Source organism: Magallana gigas, chromosome 9, assembly GCF_963853765.1.
Source record: "Magallana gigas chromosome 9, xbMagGiga1.1, whole genome shotgun sequence".
Classification (NCBI taxonomy): domain Eukaryota; kingdom Metazoa; phylum Mollusca; class Bivalvia; order Ostreida; family Ostreidae; genus Magallana; species Magallana gigas.
Window position 1 is genome coordinate 1,158,957 of NC_088861.1, and position 20,094 is coordinate 1,179,050.

At 35.3% G+C, this 20,094-nt stretch overlaps 2 protein-coding genes across 7 annotated transcripts; one reads left to right on the top strand and one right to left on the bottom strand.

Annotated features, from left to right (window-relative positions):
* Positions 1-273: 273 nt before the first annotated feature.
* LOC105348374 (uncharacterized) lies at positions 274-13,891 on the bottom strand. Of its 3 annotated transcripts, none has more exons than XM_011457784.4 (3): positions 13,734-13,891; positions 1,386-6,768; positions 274-836 (listed from the first exon to the last, which is right to left on the bottom strand). In XM_011457784.4, the coding sequence occupies exons 2-3, from the start codon at positions 6,117-6,119 to the stop codon at positions 834-836; spliced, it is 4,737 nt and encodes a 1,578-aa protein (XP_011456086.3). In that variant the 5' UTR covers positions 6,120-6,768; positions 13,734-13,891; the 3' UTR covers positions 274-833. The 3 variants fall into 3 exon arrangements, with proteins under 3 accessions (XP_011456086.3, XP_011456068.4, XP_065926763.1); XM_011457766.4 differs by lacking the exon at positions 13,734-13,891 and adding an exon at positions 9,605-9,759; XM_066070691.1 differs by lacking the exon at positions 13,734-13,891 and adding an exon at positions 7,437-7,540.
* A 1,382-nt stretch (positions 13,892-15,273) lies between these two features.
* Positions 15,274-19,815, top strand: LOC105348395 (serine/arginine-rich splicing factor 11). Of its 4 annotated transcripts, XM_066070693.1 has the most exons (4): positions 15,274-15,700; positions 15,873-15,914; positions 16,627-16,648; positions 17,868-19,815. In XM_066070693.1, exon 4 carries the CDS (start codon positions 17,901-17,903, stop codon positions 19,095-19,097), a length of 1,197 nt encoding a protein of 398 aa, XP_065926765.1. In that variant the 5' UTR covers positions 15,274-15,700; positions 15,873-15,914; positions 16,627-16,648; positions 17,868-17,900; the 3' UTR covers positions 19,098-19,815. The 4 variants fall into 4 exon arrangements, with proteins under 4 accessions (XP_065926765.1, XP_011456102.2, XP_065926764.1 ...); XM_011457800.4 differs by lacking the exon at positions 16,627-16,648; XM_066070692.1 differs by lacking the exon at positions 15,873-15,914.
* Positions 19,816-20,094: the final 279 nt, after the last annotated feature.

Genomic DNA, 20,094 nt, shown 5'->3' on the forward strand with positions numbered 1-20,094 from the left:
TAAACCCTGTTTCAGCCGTGCGTTTGATGTGAAACTCATTAAATTCTATCGTGATGAGGTTATACTCGTTTCATTGAAGCCCAAACTGTGTATAATTATAAAGTTGCACTCCTCCGCGATTCTCTGGCATATGGCTAAAAGCTTGCCATTTTAACCTGGATATTACAGCAGAAGGTAGACTCCTGAAATAACCCAATGATAACCCTACTTTTATGTGACATTGCTGATGATATATACTAGTGGCCGAGAACACAAACAAAAAGCAACTCAATTGTTTCGTTTTTTAATTTCTGCAATTCAGTTTGTGAATTCTATATCTGAACAAAACAAATTAATTATTGTGAAAAAAATTTCCACTATATATTAAAATAACATGATGTTTTAAGAGGTATATATTCTAAAATATATGTAATGTCATGACAAAAAATAATACTAGTACACGAAATAGTAGATGATAAATTTTACTGATCCTTTAAACATTATCAATTAGCCGGCTTAAAATAAAAGGTAACGGAATACGAATCAACATATTCATAAATGTACATGTGTTACAATATTTATTTCTGAACTGCATATTTTTACTTTTAATATAAACTTTTCAATGCCAATCAAAATATAAGATATAAATGCAGTGATTTGTAGTCGATTTTTTCGAAGAGAATGTAACACATATCCTGCAGTCCAAGAAAAATTAAACATAAACAGATAGCAACAGGGTTAGTAAACATGACTTTTACAGAATGCCAGCGATGTCTTCATGGTGGTGATTCGGATCTCTTGTGGGAAGGACGGATTCTACCAACTACCTGATGCTTAAACTATCTGCTAGTGATTCACTACAAATAATAAAAAGAAAGAAAATCACTAAAGAAGGTTATACTTGTGACAAGAAATACAAAGACAGAAAAGAAACAACTAGATTAAAGTGAAAAAAATTGAATGCATGCAAGACAATTTTGTATTGCGTTGTGAATATACCTTTTCGAAAATTCTTAAATTTAAAGTTTGAAACGCGTGTAATTAGATATTCATATAATTGTTGCCTATGTCACAATGACACGCAATAATAATATACGGTACTATCAGTAAGATTTTTGAAAAAAAACTCAAGTTTTCGTTAGAAAGAAACGCAATTCATCTTAGTTGTATAAATTTACTGATTGTATAGATTGACTGAAAATTAAACTATATATTTAGTGATAAATTTGATAGCTACCAAATTCATACGAATATAAGTGTGTTGGAACAGTTAACATTTTGTTATAGACGCTATCGGTAGCTATCAGATTCATTCCTTAGATTGTGTAAAGGTTAAAAGTGCAGCATGAATTAAAGATCGTATTGCTAAAATATCACAGATTATCGTATGCAGACAAAGGACGTACGTCGGACTTCTTTTCATCGTTTTGCTTTATCTCCCTTGATTTTGGTCTGGACTTCCGACCTGATACTGCACGCTTTGGGGTTAATTTTGGAGTAGACTTTTCTTTGTCTGACTCCTTCTTTGTGGGACGGTCCTTTTTCTGGGGAGAAACAGTTGCCTTGGTTTGTTCACCCGATGCTGTCTCACTTTCGTCTTCCTTGTCGTGTTCAATTGACATGTACCTTTGTCGAATGTAAACAAACGGTTTTGCTTTCTGTGGTTTCGGAGAATCTTTTTCTGGATCAGGTTCCGTTTTTGGCAATTGTTTTGGTTCTCTTCCTGTCGTTTTGGGTAGGTTTTTTACAGGGTCAGGACACTTTTTCTTTTTTGAAAAAAGCTTCTGCATGAAACTAACATTCGAATTCGCTTTTTTCTCAGTTGGTGTAGGTTTCTTTTCCGAATTACCTTCCGCCTTCTCCTGCAACTTTTGAGGAGAAGAAGGCGTTCTATTCGGATCAATCTTTAGAGAGGAAAAGTCCATTTTTGCGTCAGTCGAAATATTTGAACTTTCTGATTGACACGAAATTACTGACGCTGTTAATTCAGACTCTGTAGAGGAGGTCATTGAGGTATTCAAAAGCACATTTCCTTTCGGAAATTTAGGATTTAAAACGGGCGTTTTATCCAAAGAGGTATTGCTTCCTTTGTGGACAGGAATACGGCTTGGAGATTTTTGTTGGGAATGTTTGCTTTTATATTTCTGATTTGGCACTGTTGCAATTTTTCCTGGAGCAGAATTAAATCTTGACATCTTATTTCCAGCATGGGGACTCCCAATAGGCAAGGTCATACTTTCGTTTCCATCACACGATGTCTTTGATTTTTCTGCAGGTTCATCTGAAGGAGATAATGTTTTCCCCTTCAATGTAGTTATCGGTTGTGGTTTTCTGTCTCTTTTTTGTGTTTTCCCAGCACTAGTTGACTGTGCTAATAATTGTTGTACATTTCTCTGTCGTCCTTGTTCAGAAGTATCCGGCTGTTCATTCAAATTTTCTTTTGAAGATAACTGGTCGTTTGAAGTTTTCCATGGCACATCGGGCATGTTTTTTTGAGTTGGACTTTGTAATCTCTCAGACACTTTTTGTAATTTTGAAATACACGCAGCCATTTTACCTTCCGCAAGTGTCGTTGAATCTGTTAAAGTGTTAGCATCTGTTACTTCTATTCTCGGTGTCATTGTAAACTTGTTTGCAGTATCTGGAATTGGTTTGTTACCGAAAACATTTTCAGCAATTTGTCGAGAACTACTAAAAGTACTTGTAGCTTTATCAGATTTTGCAATGTAAAATGTCATTGTTCCCTTTGAAAACAGATGACGAATCGGCGTTGATGTTTCCTTTTCAAACGTTAGTTTGGGTTGTGTATTGGTACATACATCGACTAACTCTTTGCCTTCCTTATCTTTACGTTTTGAGTGTTTCCACACTTCGGGTTCATTTGGATCATGATCTTGTGTTTGCGGAATAGTAGTTACGAATGTTTGGGTGGCTATTTCAGTATCTGATGTATAGTCCATTGATGTGTAATCATCCACCATTTCTATATGGTCTTCAAAATCGTGAATAGATGGTTCCGATGATACAAGATCGAAGGCAGATTCTGGTATGAGGAAAAGTTCGTCGCCTTCAAGTTCACTCAAAAGTCCGATGTAAGGCAGAGACTCGGTTGAGGTGGCCATATCACAACATTCGATCGGTCTTTGATCAAACTCGCGTGAAGTACCTATTGATTTGTCAAAAAGGTTAACCATTGACGTTTGTGTTGAGATTTCTGTAAACGTCATCGAAGACTGGCCAAATGACATAGCCATTGTTCCACGTTCCTGAACATCTGGAGGTGAGGGATTTGTGGCCATATCCACCCTTTTCACAAAGTCCTCTAAACTAACATTTGTTGACTTATGCACTGGGGTTAATACTCGTCCACCATACACATCGTTCAACGAATTGCAATGCGAGAGAGTGTCCGATGTACCTATGCCTGCATCCGAAAACAGTTTAACGTCAGTGTTGGTTTCTTTGGTTTCGGTAACCATCTCAACGAATGTCTGGGCGTCTTGGCATTTCAATCTTTCTGTTAAAGTTTCATTATCCTGGACAATAATCGTTGTTTCTGTGGTTGAATCTTTAAATTTGACTATTTCTGTGTGTGTCGCTTGGTCCATCAAAACCACCGGGTTTGTTTCAACACACGAATCAATAGTTGCTGGTCGAGGAGGTGATATACCTGTGTTGACAAGAACAGGATTAAAAGTTTCAGTCCATTGGTCAGTACTTGTCACCTTAGTGGTGCTTGTTTCTTTATCAGAAAATTGCAAAGAACAGGTTTCTGTACTCGATTCTACCATAGTTGGGCTTAGAGGAGGAAGCATCTCGGTCAAACTCGATTGACTAGAGAGTTTGTCAATGGATCCGCGGCTATCTGAAGATCCTTTTCCTTTAAATAGCTTTAGCAAACCCCCATGCCACGATTTTCTGTTTTCGCTCGACCCTGTCTGATTTGGTTCCCATTGGTCAGTTTGAATGCAAGAGCTGGCAACATTTGTAGGCATCGTGAAAGTGTTTACATCTCTTTGATTTGGTGTAACTTGAAGGCCCTGGTCTGTTACAGACACAGGTGTCATTTCGGTGCCACTGTCTATCGTTTCACAACTAACAGTGAAAGTTGATCTTTCTGTAGTTGACGGTGGATCCGTCCAAGTCTCAGCGGTAGTAAATGAAATTGTTGGCATAGACGTTTCACTATCCATAAAGTTGATTTTAACAGTTGATGTACCTTTGTCAGTCTGCCCTGCATAATCCGTTCCTACATTTTTCGTAATTTGAGTTACTTTTGGTGTTTGTGTATCCGATGTTCTGCTTTCTACTTTGGTTTGTATTTCAGAATCTCGAGTTCGAACCTGATATGTACACGTAACGGCATTTCGTGTTGGGACAACTGGCTTCATTTCCACAGTTGTCATAGTAGTCGTATCCCGTGTACTTTTCTTTGGTATTTTCTCCTCTATGGTTTCAAAGATGATGGGATCAAGTGCAATTGTCTTGGTCTCTGGTTTGATTATCGGTACAGACCCACAAGAAAGACTTCTCTCAGGAATATTGCGCAGATTCGGAACAGAGAGGCTTAATTCGTCTACGCTCTCATTTGACATAGAAAGATCGGTTTGTACTCTCCTGCTTCGAATTAAGCTACGTCTCCTTCTTCGCCACTCTTTCGGATTTGACTCTGGTGCATCCAGTACAATAACATCTTGGACGCACGGAGCGGTGTTATAGTTCGAGGCTGCAATATTAACCTCAGACTGTAGATCTTGGCAGCACTTTATACAAATACCGGACCCTTTGCATCCGACATCTGAGAAAGTTTGCATGCAGGCGTCAACAGTCGGTATTGGAGTTTGGGATCGGAGACTAGCTTGTGAGTCTACCCTGTTGCCAAGGTAGTTTGCCACCTCTGACGTGTAACTGATTTCCATTTCCGAGACCACAGATCCTGATTCCGAATAGCTTTGAATACTGTTTTCTTTCGAGCTTTTAGTCCAATCGTCGCTGAAATAGTCGTCCGTTTGACATCCAAAGGAATTTTTCTGAAGGTTGATTGAATATTCTGAATTTTCATTTTCATCTGCATTTTCGTTAATGGTCAGCTTTCCAAATTTGACACCACCTGGAATAAACTTAATCTTGGTCGTAAAATTCATTACATCTTCGGGTAGATCTGGGAGAGTTGGCTGCATTAGAGACATTAATTTATTTTGCATCTCTTTCTTTAAGAGCAACATTTCTACCCCTTTGTCTCTCATAATGATATCTGTCAAGTTGCAAGCATTTTGAAGTCCATCCAAATTTTCTTGCAGCCAATCTTTATTTTCTAGAAAGGCCATGATATTCTCCCCAAAATACGAATCAACTTCTTTTAATAATTCTTTTTCAGTACTTCGGACCTGTTGAATGTAGCTGATAGCTAAGTCCCGAATATTGTCTCTGGTCTCTTTTAATATTGTCTCGCACTGATTCATCACGTTTATGCGTTCTTGGACAACATCAAATCTGCTTTTGCAGTTATTTAACAAGGACTCTAGGGAAGATTTATACTTTGAGTATCCTTCGCTGAATGAACATATTTCATGGTCTCGATGTTCTTGAAAAGTACACACAACACATATACAAGCATCGCAGGGCTCGCAGTAGAATCTAACAATTTCGTCGGGGTGGACCTTGCACTCGATGTCTTTCTCGCCTTCAACGTCAATAAGGCTATGATGTTGAGTCACCTTTGTTGTCAAGTGCAAATCAACACACGCTTTGCACAACAACTTGGAACAATCAAGACACTTGGAACAAGCATCGTTACTTCTTGGTCTAACGGTGTGACAAATCTCACAAGGTGGTATTTTCAATGGCTGCCGCCTGTCAATCACTTCCGTAAGGTTAGCCAACAGAAAGTTGTCAGGTAGACGTCTCACGCCACCTGTCGGTATTTCCGTCCGCTTGCGACAGAGAGGACATGTAACATGGCGGTTGTATAGGGAATACCGAGAGCGCGTGTTTTCCGAGTCCACGTGCTGTTGTATACAGTCGGTACAGAATGTGTGTAGACATGTCAGTGTTTTTGGACTTTTGTAGGGTTCCAAACATATTTTACAGTGTAGAAATTGGTCACTAATTTCTTGCATCAATTTATTGTTGGTCGCCATGGCTTCCACAGATGTCCTACCAAGAATATTACTCAGATATGATTATTTCAGTTAGCGTTTTGAACACTGAATTTGGCACATTTTTGCAGTTCAGTAGTATGGAGGATAGAAATATCATTGAATATTTTCCATTTTCTGACGTCACAGATTACTGCTTCCAGCTGATTTATGATTGACTACAGTATTTTTTATTTGGTAGCATTGATAGAGATTGATCTTTTATCATCTTACATCTTCCTATCAATTTAATAAGTCATATGGGCTCCAAAAACAGCTCAGATAAACCAAACAGCGGGGTCACCTCCAGTCATAGCATCTACAGAAAATGCGTCATATCCACGGTTTCTGTTTCAACGTTATCATAGAACTCTATCTTTTTAAACTTTTTCAAAAAATAGTGATTGATGCTATTTTGAGGGTTCGTTCCTTGTCAATTCCAATTTCTAACGGATATGCATTCTATCAAACAGCATCAAACGTTTCCAAGATCCCTGCTGTATTTCATTCAGGCGCGTTCAGTTGTAACTGCGGTAGAGGGTGTACGTTTTTGTAGTTTATGAGTTGGCGGGTCTTGCTATATAGCGTGTTTTTCTGTTTCCGTCATGTGAATGATGACTATCCTTTGGTACTGGTTATCAGTTGCTGTAACCTGGAAATAAAAACAAAAAGAACCTATAAAGTAAACTAAGTAGAATTATTTTAAAACCAAAGTCATTATTTAACCTCGTCTAATCAATCTGTCTGCGTGTTCATATAGCTACAAATAACCATCTTGAACCTTTATAAAAAGTGCTTTTAAATAACTAAATCATAATGTACAAACTTTCATTGAAATATTTACCTAATCAAAAATATATTATTCAAATGCCTAAATAAATAACGTTATACATTGCTATATGATGTGTATTTGATGGTTGCATAGTTTTATTATTTCATTTTAATTGATACTTTTATACATTAAACTATAGGTGTACAATTTTTGTAATTGATCAAACTTAAGCTGGGACTAATCGGATTAAATGCACACTTTCAAATACCGGTATTTGTAATACCTTCAATACATATCCTGCAATGCTTGCAATAAACTTAATACCCGAAACAACACAGAATTGTTTTTTGCCTAGTTAAAACGCAATATTGTAAATATCTACCAAACGTAAGAAATTTTAGGGAGCGCAGCTGATCTTAATTGCCCTCATCTGCGATTTATGCTTGTTCTATAAAGTTTGGGGTGTCAGAATATTTAAAACTCATCATGTTTAACCAAAGCTAACAAATCATCTAAAGTTATCACTTGATCTCTTGCCCTAGACTTACTTTTGATGTAAATTAGCCATGTAACGAAGAATTCGAGAAGATTCATGGCAAGGCAATCTGGTAGGCGTATGGCAAAGTTTGATAAAAAAAGAAGAAGCATTTCCCAACATCAAGCTTAAACTGAGTTAATTAAACAAGAAAACAAGATGAGGAAATTCGTTACGTTAATTTCAATTCACAATTTTTATCGTGTTACTGTTTTAACAATATTTATAAATCAGTTGTGCAACACTAAAAAACTCGTATGTATTTTTTTAAACTTCTGTAACCTTTTAAGCAGACACTGATTGGTCGTCTGTGCAGTAACAATGAGCGATTACATACACGTGTTCGTAATGACAGAGAAAGATTCATTCATGATACAAAGATTCATCATACATCATGCTTATTTGTGATCTATTCTTAGAATATTTATGTATTCTTAATTACCAAAGTCTCAGAGGAAATGGTGCATGTCAGTGTACATGTTAAGTTGGGTTAACATTGCCATTAATTTTTTTGAAAACTGCATTGAAATAAACTCAGTGTTCACGCCATGCTTTCACTTCTGTTGTAACTTTAGACAAGCCAGATACACAAACAAACCCATAAAATATGACTAATTAGAGGTGAGTTAAACTGTCTGTATATTTACAGGAACTTTGACTAGAACACTGTTTATAACCACAGGTATTGCCAGCCTGCCAGGTAGCAAGGGAACAAAAATAAGCAGATGTACAGGGGAGAGGAAAATGTTTTCCTCCCGTGTCGATAGATAGATCGCTGAGATACAGTCGATGTCGAGGAAGTGCTCGCGATAGGGTCTCACCTGAAACGTTTTGATGAGAGATACAATGTCTTTATTAACATATGGTGTATCTATCCCATCGACATTGCCGAAGAATCCTGGTACCTTACTGTATCAATGCTTCCGAGAATCGAGATGTATTTTTTTTAATTTGCAGATATCTAAAATGATGAGAATATGTTATTGCGTTTTTGATAATGAAATTCCACAAGAAGAAAAATATATTTTTGTAAGACGTTATCTATATGATTGTACGCGTCTATCGCAGTCTAATTCTTGGTGAATCTCTTCGAATATATCCTCCTACACTCGTAGCACTTGAAGCATTGTACACGAATGTCGTAAAAACACATCTGAAGTGAAGGTCGTGCATTAATGTGTCTACATAATTCTTAATGCGCATGCCAACAGAAGTCATCAGATGTTGAGTCATTCATTAGATGACGAATACAACAGACAGATGAATGGATTACAGCAATGGTGATATTTCCGGTGTCGATGCTTTTGAAATCGCGATTTTATTTTGTTATGTTGTTAAATAAATTTAAATATATTCATTAATTTTTTCATGTAAAATAATCCTGTGATTATATTAAAATGGATACTAGAAATGCCGATGTTATAGATGGTAACACATGAAAAAAAAATTAATCGAACACCTGCATGCATTTTCTTATTTTCTGCTAACGTTAAACCGATGTCCTATAAAAATAACGTAATATCCAGATGCTGCAATGCTGAAACTGAGAATGACGAAAATCCAACCAAACTTTTATCTTTTCAAATGTCAATGGAGCATACAAGAGGGCATCTTTAGATTTTATCTTCTGTTCACAGTAATCTTAAAAAATGCACGTAACCTGACAATCACAGGATGAAGTTCTGCCATTCAGTCAACTGAACGATAACTGAATGGTCTGGAAAGGTGACTGAATGGCACAGCTATGCCATTCAGTCACCTTTTAGTTACCGTTCAGTCACCTTTCAATTGACTGAATGGCAGAGATTTATCCTGTGAATTGAATTTGTTTGATGGTTTGAAAATTAATTATCTGTTATCAGCCTTAGTAATAAAAAGGTTAGGTTACTTAAAAGTCGGTTAGCTTTCAACTAACACGTGTTCGGTAAGTTTTTCTTTAGCTGTAATCGAACGAATTATTTGGCAAAATTTCTCGAAGACAGAAGGAAAATATAGTATACTGATATATAAATTTGCTCTAGCTTTATCAAGCTTCCAAGTATTTCATACGATTAAAAGAAATAAGGATGTGCTGATCATAACATCTAGAGTCCAACACCTGAGAGGCTCACTGAATCCTATACTAAGAGGCAATCATGCCAAATCACTTCGCATGTATGCTGCCGAACAAATATAACTCACCCTATATCAAAGACGGAATCAGTTGATAAAATCCAACTCATTAAAAGGTGGAATTAAGAGATATTTCCCTTCAAATCAAAACGCAAATCGCAACTCAGCAGGATGCAAACCCTCTTTAATAAGTTTATGAACAGGGTGTGATCGTTCGGGGAAGCTTTTCTGAAGGTATATATCGTATATTTGCTGACAGTGAGACAGAAGGGTTATATATAGTGGGGGAACCTTTGGTAAACATCCCACAGATTAAGAGCTACATTAAGAAACTTGCAATCTGTCGGAATCACCCACCACTTCGGTGCATCACTGCACGCGGCCGACGCTCGGATGATAACGTAAGGATTAGAGGGTCTCCGAACGTCCGTATCGTATCTGTTGCCCAATTCTACAATGTATTTCCGCTTCCAAAAGATATAAAGACAAATCTTAGATAAACTTATATAAGATTTTTTTTTTTCAAAATATCTTAATCTCTATATAAGATATAAAATCTTCTTTGTATACGTTAAACTTCTTACTTCAAAAGCTAGCATCGATCTATTCTTTGAATTATTAAAACTTTTAAAAAGGTTAGTAAAAGACTAATTTTATAAACTGACATGAAAGTTGGAATGTATTTTCATTAAAATTGCATTTGTTGGATAAATAAAACATTTCAGTTCATTGTATACACATTCTTGAATGGATGTAAATTAAATTGACGTAAACTTGTAGATTGCATATATATAAAAAAAAGAAATTATCACAACGGCTTTAAAAATTTTACGATGAAACTCTTTTTACATTTGTAGTTTTACATCCTTTGTATTTGTTTTAACATATCAACGGACGTCAAAAGCGACAAATGTGTATTTTTCATTTAGCAATTTAACATTTTTCAAGCCACTACTTTCCGTTTTAGTTCTTTCTAGTTGTTGCATGTTTCTTTAAATCTGGAAATGTTAATTAAATACTGTCTAGTTTTGTAGAGATTTTAGATTTGAATGAGTAAGATAGGAAAAGATGCCAAGATCCAAATTAATCCTGTATTCTGAATCACTTCACAAACTCACATTTGCAATGTTTTTGTTATGTATACTCCTGTAAAATTGTGATATATGACTAAAACACGGAGCTTTTTGTATATTATAAAAGATGTATTGCTCCTAAGAGTACAATTCTGGCATTTTGAAAAACGAGAAATATTCACCTAAAAGCAAATTGCCGTGTGAATAATTGCGAGATATTTATAGGAACGTTCCTTCTTTAAAAATCATACATAATTAAGAGAAAACTTTTTATCACATCGAATAGCCAACGTCCATTCCTACTAAAATTCCACCATTTCTGTGTTGAGCATCACACGAAATGCGAATTCCTCGACTTCCATTGATAAGGGCAAGACTGACAAATAATTTCGTTTTGTGTGTTTCCAGAATCCTAAATTTCATACAAAACATTTTGATAAGGACCAGTAGATGAGATATGTCAATATTTATTCATCTGCTCGTTGGGTCGCTGAATATGAAACATACCACATCCTCACCCCCGAAGATATCTCAGATATTGATATCGCCGATGCAATTATGATAAGGTTTCCCGTTATTTTTAAAAACACAAGAACACACACATTTGAACATGCTGTAAAAATTTGGTCCCATCAAAACGCATGTTTGAGAAACAGGTGCCCGTTTGATTGGATCTGTGGATACACAAACTGTGCGTGTTTTCTAACCCCCACATACAGGCATATGTTTCAATAGAAAAACAGAAGGATGGCAATATGCAATTTTACAGTACTTGTTTCACCCTCGTCAAAGCGGATTCTATCAATAGGTTTGCCCTTTTCATATAGAAACATAAGAACATCTGCTATTGGAATTTGTTTTCAATGATTTTTGTTTCAGATTTATGATTATTTCAGGATTCCTTCAACAACATAGTGAACATAACTTTTTCATGCCCTCATGATATGATAAACAATGAGATAAGATTGCATCCATTTTTAATGGATTTTGATGCTTTTAATAATAGTTAGAATTCTTCTTATTGTTTGCACATGTATATATTATATAAACATTTAATGTTTAATTTGTTTATTAATCCAAACATTTTAATTAACACATTTGCCCTTTGAGAACTTCAGCACCTTTATCAGCCAAAAAAAAAAATGGCTGTCTAAAATATCGTGCCAATCTATCAATTTTGTACTTATAAAAAGTTTTTGCTTGCGTCATATAAAAAAATACATTATCCAAACATATCGGACATACATTAGTGATGGAGCCAATAACATATTAGACGTTGATTTAAAATATTGCAGAAAAAACTTGGTTCCAAGTTTTATGAGGTGAATATATATGTCAATATTTTTTCTTAACATCAAAGATTTATGAAAATCGTTCTACTCAATATTGTAGTATCCGTAGCATCTTGTTGTGTTTTGCATATATTTCACTGATTAACAAGCTAATGTATTGTAAATTAAAGAGTGGGGTGGTGGTAATTTCTTTCATAATTTAAAAACTTAAAAAAAAATTGATATTCTAAAATGTGGAAGATTTAAGCAAGTACTCTACAGGCATCACTCACAATAGAGAAAATATAGTGCTGGTTATATCGTATAAAATTATAATCTATCACATATTGTATAATATCCCTACCCACTCATAATTATACAATTTGTTGAATGGATGCCAAGACAAAATAATCCTCTTTTCTATGTCGTTTGATATCTCCTCACGCATAAATTAACTCATTTATTTCAAAATAAATTTTAGAAGTCGGGGAAGGGGATACAAGTAGCATATTCTATCCTACAGCAGAGTAAACTACAATATGACTATTTGATTATTGCCATATTGATTTCAGCTCCAAAACAGAATCTTAGGTTCATATTTGTCAGTTAGCTAATAATTCATTTTAAATATAACAAGTTTAAGAAATATTTGCATTGTTAATAATGACATTGACCCCGATACCAACTGTAGACGATAAAATTCATCGTTCACAAGAAAACTGCCATTTGTGACAACCTGTTATACATCAGGGTCATCAATAATATTTCTTTGGCAGAGAACACAAGAAATTCCTCCCGACATCTTTATAGATACGATGCAGTGTCAGTTTTTCTATGAAGAACTGCGGAACCCTACTGGTTTTCATGAGGAAACTTGTCAAATCTCGAAACTCGATGCGAGAATCTCGTCCAACTCTCGGCCATAAGCACAGCGGTCAGTGGAAGCAGTAGATACACAAAGATGTTCCCCTAGATAATGTGTTTAAATTTGCTTCGTTGCTACAGATTTAGTACCACCGATTTGACAGTAAATACATATCTTAAATCGTGAAAAAAACTCCAGGTATGCCGAGCAGAATACAATAAAATAAAAGAAGTGGATGATAAGGTCAGGGAATGAGTGTCTGATAAGAGAAAAAAAACATACTGAGAAACATTTAACTACACATTTTATGCTTGATAAAAAAGATGATAGGTTCTATTTTAAAAAGCATTCCAAACGCCCAGCTTTGAAAATAGTTATATCTGAAGATGGTATTGCCCAACACATGGAACCATCTGATATAATGAATAGGATAGTGATTCGGAATGTTGTTAGCCCTGATGTAACATGACAGTCACTGTTACCTCTCATTTTAACATCCGAACAGAAATACATGTATAAATTGTATCAATGCTCAGATTTATTATATAACATGCAATGAAATTCCATCAATCTGCAGATATTTTATAGTTTATAAAGATGTTTTAAAGTACAAAAGCTAGCTGTTCTTTAATAAATAATTTGATTTATGAGAAATTCATGATGATGATTACATGCTCTAATTATAGCAATATATCTGATCAAAAGACACAGAAAGGAGACGCTGTATCAATATCACTTATTTATATATAATTCTGTGAAGTCTACAATTTGTATAATAAAAAAATGGGGAAAAATATACGTACACATTTTTAACAAACCTTACAAAAGCAACTGTTCAATTCGAATTACCAATGCCAGAACTACATAGAGGTCAAAATTATATTTAAAACATGTACATAAAAAAAATCAGCACGGTAATTAGGATTTCAAACAACTATCATGCAAGGTAAATAATATATCTAAGTAAGAATAAACAAGCTTTGACTCACCTTTTCGCAGGCTCCAGAGTGACCGTTGAGCCCCTAGAGTCACGCTGGCTGGAGTGGTATAGAGGCACCGCTCGCCTTGCTTCTACCTCTCTCAGAAGCGCCAACTTCGCTGATTGACGCTGCTGATGCTAAGGTAAGCCAGTTATATAAACGGACAAACACAAGATGATGGGGGTATATACGAATCGAGATAGTGAGTCAACGCGCCAGTGGTAAGGGATTCTACACGCGGCGTTGTGAGCTTCTGGCTCCTCAGATTCGCAGGTTTTTGAACTATTTTTTGAATAATTAAAAAGCAATCAGTTTTTGAGATACAATTTATGCAACTACACATGGTTTTGATTCAACAAATGTGCGTTCTTATGTATTGTATTCCGATTTATGCTTTCGCTTTTGCATTCTTAAAATAAAAGAAAAAAAAGTTTTTTGGATTATTTATTGATTATACACAGAAAAATAAATTTTTATCTCAGACCTACCAGTAATAAAACACGGGTTTCAACTTTTATGTTCTAAAAATTTCTGAAGGATATTTATTGAATATTAGTCACCATAACTTTGCAGAGAGAGAGAGAGAGAGAGAGAGAGAGAGAGAGAGAGAGAGAGAGAGAGAGAGAGTATCCAGGTATTTTTGTAGTATTAGCCAATAGCACCAGATATTTTGGCCGAGAAATAATATACAATGCATGCTCATTTAAACTTTATTTCGAGAAAACGTGACTTTGAGAATCAGAGAGAATGTATGGAGGTGGTTCTTCTGCGTACTTTTTCAAGAATCTGAGGTTAACAAATCTTTGTTGCCCCCGTTCCGTAAGTCGTCACGTCTTTACAGCCCATTCAAGTATGTATTCTTTAATCTGTTTAGAAGTCGGTGATTCGTAAAACTTAAATGTTGATATCGCCTAGTTTGCAATCTTTAGATACGAATGAAAAAAAAGCATCAAGTTCTTCAGTACAATTTTTAGACATTCTAGTATTTCTTGCCCTTGTCAGTAAAATATAAATATGTCTTTCAAGTCATCTCAGTAAATTCCACTGATAGTTACGTTTTGTGTTTTTGGTAAGCGTCAAATACTTTGTATTTCAGTTCAAACGGAAATTTGAAAAACTAAAAAAGGGGTCGGCTAGAGTATCAATTGTAAAAGAATATAATTATGTTCCGGTAAATTGTGAACAGTTATGAGCATGAACAAAGTCACAAGTTGATTATTACGAACGGATTAAAGATACTATATTATCAATTTCTGTAGTACTTCGCGATACTTTATTTTCGCGAAAGCTTAGATGAAAAAGCATTTACAGTGTAGTTTGGTAAAATATATGCGCAAACACATTACAGATTTTTAAGATATAGGGGAAAAAACATACAGAATAAGTAATTGTGACGCCACAGGTATTATTGTTGCGGATTGTGCAGTATTCTTCAAGGCTGTAATATTGTTTAAAGTTCAGGACTTGCAGAGATAACTTTTAGACTTCGAACCTCAAACAAAACCGTGGGATGAATTCGAAGCCGTATACTTCGCTGGAAACAAAACTGTTAAATGTCCCTCATGGTGGTATCGCTGAATATTTGTCTATATCATCTCATCAGTGTCTGAGGTGTGTATTGAATAATATAGCTAAGTCTTGCATCTAATGAACGTATAGATGTTAATTAAAAAGAAGCTTTAAATGGACAACAATGGCCGCATAATGAGTTTGTATTCGCGATCACTCACCGGAGCGATATAGACGATATCTACCACCGAAACCGCAAGACGACTGCCCCAAACCCGAATCAATATTACGTCTCCACGTAACAGAACGGACCTAGAGGCATCCATAGGGCGTAAGCTGTATCCCCCGGCGATTCAGGGCCCGTGTAGTGAAGTTCGTTTTATTTTCGAGGTTTTTTAAAGTCCACGCAAAATTGATTACCACTGAGCTGCGGGGAAAAGCACTTTTATTTTTTTTTTCTTTAAGCGGTAAGTTTTTTTAATGATTTTTTTTTTTGCTTTTATCCTTTTGTATACAATAAATACCGGTATATACATGTAATCTGTATTCTTCATCAAGATAAAATACTTTTAGTATTGGATAATATCAACTGAATATTTTGTATGAAACATATATTGTACATAATATATATCATTGCAGTTATGTATTCAACTCTCATATTGATATCAAATACCCAAAAAGGTAATAAAAAATCGATATGTAAACAGCGACTTATCTATTTATTATTTTCATGCATTTTGGTTTATATGGGAGTGAAGGTGGTGGTGGTGGTGGGGTGGGGGGGGGGTGGGGGGGGGCTAAGGAGTAAAATTATTATAGAAAATTTGATGACTTGAATTTTAGAATTATATATGTCATCGTTTACAAACGTTTCATATATCATTCACGGGTGATATTTTGACTTACATTGAATCGAACAATAAATTGAGGACAATACTATTTTACATATTCGTTCATTAGAGCACTCGGTATTTAAAGTTTGACACTTCGGATATGCCTATAAGCTTTTTCTGGAGTTTAGGGGCTCCCCTGCAAATATCGTGTCCTGTTCATGTACTTTAAATGCTGAGAAACAAAGAAACATGTCACAGTAACTTAGATCTGTTTCAGAATTGTAGAATGCAATATCCTCCATTCAAATTTTGCATTATCATCTTCTTATTATGCAAAGCACTCATTAACATTGGTAAAACTAGAGCCCTACAGTACATATATAAAGTAGGGCCCACATGTTTTTATGAAATGTGAATTTTTTTCTGCACAATGTACATGTTGGACATGTCAACTATATTTTTGAACAGGCTGTAGAATATTGGTCATTCTAGAATATTAGTTTTATGTTTTATTTATTGATCCTCCGAATATGTAATGATTTCTAACTTATCTAATTTAGTGTAAAAGAGAAACCCTAATTTGTAAGTATCATATTCCGATTTTACATGTGAGTTCATTTAACAATATTTACATCCACTATAAAGCATGATTCCCTCTATTTCTTCCGAAAATTAATTAAATTGTAATTCACAAGTGTATATAGAAACTTACAAGATTGAAATTTTCATGATGATATCAGACTCAAATTCCAATTTACATGCATGCAAGACGATTTGGCTATTTCTTTTATCTAACGTACTGATGTACATTAACAATGATTAAGTTACTTTTACTTACTTTTTGCGTTCAGTTCATTAATTTGTTAAAAGGAAAATGTAAATAAAAACAATAAAATGTTTTCTTTGATGATTCATGAGGGTTATGAAGGTAGCTACCTTCATAACGCAGGTAATGTATTTTTTCTGCAATCGCTACCTTCATATAAATAATCCGCATGAATCACCAAACAAAGCGTTTTATTGTTTAAATCAACCACTTGTAGTTTAATTTTTATGCATAATGCATGTTTTTGAATTCAATTTCAACAGAATTTGAATAAGACTAATCTACAACATCAAACTAATATAGAACATACATAACAATTTTGTTTAACAAAATCATTGTGTGGAGAGAGAGAGAGAGAGAGAGAGAGAGAGAGAGAGAGAGAGAGAGAGTTATCAAATGAATAAGATATATTAAAACAATGAGTTAGGAATTCTTTTGAACCATTGTATTTTATGATGAATTTTAACTCCAACACACATAGCGGTTCCTTGTTAAACCGTTTAAAGGTCCGTTGGGGATATTTGTGAAGACAAAGAAACAAATCTCATTAAATCAGATGTAAACAAAGGATCCTCATCTATCCATTGGTATAGGAAGCATTTAACTCGTTCTGACAAAAAAATGTCACATCATTGGCGATTGAAACTTATAAATTGTTTCATTATCGCCGTTCAGTTACATGTGACACAGCAATGAAAGAACGTAGTCGGTTGTTTGAGTCAAAAGATTAGTTGACAATTTGTCATTGCGTATAGCATTATTAAATTTGCATGAAATAAATATGCATGTGTAACCTCGATGCATCTTTTATTTTACACTTTATCTTGCATACCATCAGGTGAGGTACATGAACTTGTGGAAAACTGTATATAGACGTGCAATGAAATTTTTGTCTAGGGCAATCATAAACAAATCATTGAATATAGTGTTAATTCTTTGTAAGATTTTATTATGACCTGAATTGTCCATTCTTAGATCAGAGGAATTATAAAGCATGTGGGCAGCACTATGAACGATGCAATATCTGAGTTGAGGAAACGCGGGAAGAAGAAAAGTAAAATAGAACAGCTTCTCTTAGTGGACCATAGCAACATTTATTTCGAAAATGAGCGCCTTGCCGAACGTCTCGCCAAATTACTGGATGAACTCCACAAGGACAAGCATCGACAGGAAATGCTTCGGAATATTGAGATCCAGGAACTCAAGCGAGAAATCGACAGCCTTCAGGCTATGAAAGAAGCTTCATCCGCACAGACCAAAAAGTTCTTGCAATCTCTTGAAAACTACTACACAGGGTTAAGTGCAATACCAAAGCCTGAGAAGAAAGTTCGACCTCATACGACCGGAAGTTATTTCAAGAAATCACGTGCTAAATCGGAAGAGAGGGAAGCGGCGGAAAAAACAAAAATTCGCGCGAGAGCACACAGTGCGAATAAGCACGAGGATTCGGGAAGTGAAAACGAATTCGAGAGGGCAACGAAGCGTGAAAGGAAGGAGAAGCGTGCAGCAAAAGACGATAACAAAAATAACGACGTACCACAAGGCGAGAAGAAGCCCAAGAAGCTAAAGTACCCAGAAGACTGGTATACGACTGTGCTTCCTGCCTCAGACAACTGTTTAAAGAAAGTGCGCCAGCAATATCGGAGAGAACAGACTGCCCCAACCTTTTCTGTATCAAAAAACTCAAAGAAAAAATCAGAAAAGTCAAAAGAGAGTACTAGCGCGAAACCGCATCCGAGTACCGCCATTGGACAACGCGGACAAAGTCGTGAGAAGACCGCAGACATGAAACAGAGGGCCCAATCGAACGCTCCCCAGGGCGGCGACCGGAAATCCTCCACTGCAACGGCTGGAGGTAAGTCCGATATTGAGGAACAAATGGAGTCGAAATCGCGTATCAAACTCATGTGTCAGCAAAAAGCGAAACCGGTGTTGATGTCCTTGAGACAGATGAGAGAGTTGACAGGAATGGATGGAAATAATGATGGTATGCCTAATAAACGGCAGGAGAAGTTGGACCATCGGATACAAGAGACCAAGGTTAAATTTGTGTCTCTGACTCAAAGAGTCAAGACGTTCGTTAAAGAACTCGATGCCAAAATTGCTCAAGATCTAGAAGACACTAAACCAAAGGAGCTTGAATCTCACCATAATGATATGTACTCTGGTATCTTACCTCCCGATCAAGTTGAAGTACCGAGTTAGAAGATGCTATACCTATTTATAGTGTCTATGAAGGGATTATTAACTCTGAGCATTTTTTTTTCACCAAAGAAATTTATTAACAGCAAAGCAAAGAAGAAAAAAAATGATATAATCGACCAATTGCTTTAGATAATGAATTTTACAACATTTAGAACCATTTTAACTAGAGCTTGGACTTTTAGTAGTTGTGTTATTTAAACAGCAATGTGACGTAAGCCTGTCTATTTTAATGTCAGCCACTAAGCCATTGCTCTTTGAAATCAACAAGATGTGTTTGGCTTTTGAGCTTAGACTACGCAATCGATGCATATTTCGCTTGAAACCCCGTCATTTTTAACTTGTTTTCACACAAGAAATAGATGGCTACGTCCTACTGAAAGTCCAAAGTCTTATTAAAATGGTTCTAAAGAATGGCTTTTTTGATAGCATAATCATGTCAAGAAATGTTATCCACGTCAATAATTTAAATACACGCGATGACATGTACTCATATTTTTGTCTTACTTCAATTACAGTTATATTTTGTATAACATTTAAGATTTGTGTTTCATTTATGTCTTTCAAAACTTAAATATTTGTCGTTTTGACTCATAGAGATATTTTTGCATGTAATCATTATGTTCTTTTGTCTTTGTTGTTGGCTGATGATTGTTGCAACGTTGGGTCGAAGGTGATGGATTTGTATCTTGTGTTCAATAAATATTATACAATATCTGCCGCAATATCTTCGATATTTATTCTTTTGGTTAAGCTAGAGAAGTTTTCAAAATAAAAGTTTTTCTACAAATATCTCAAAACATAAAAAAAGTAAAACCATTTCACGATGAAAATCCATTCTTCATCAATATCATCACAAGGATATTTGATGGCACTTTTTAAAGATAAAACTAATTTGTATAAAGATTTAAGATTGAAATATTCAAATTTTTAGAAGAAATTCCTGAGAAAGAAAATTTAGTTTTAGTTTTAATGAACACCTTCCTGTGGGGTCTAAAGT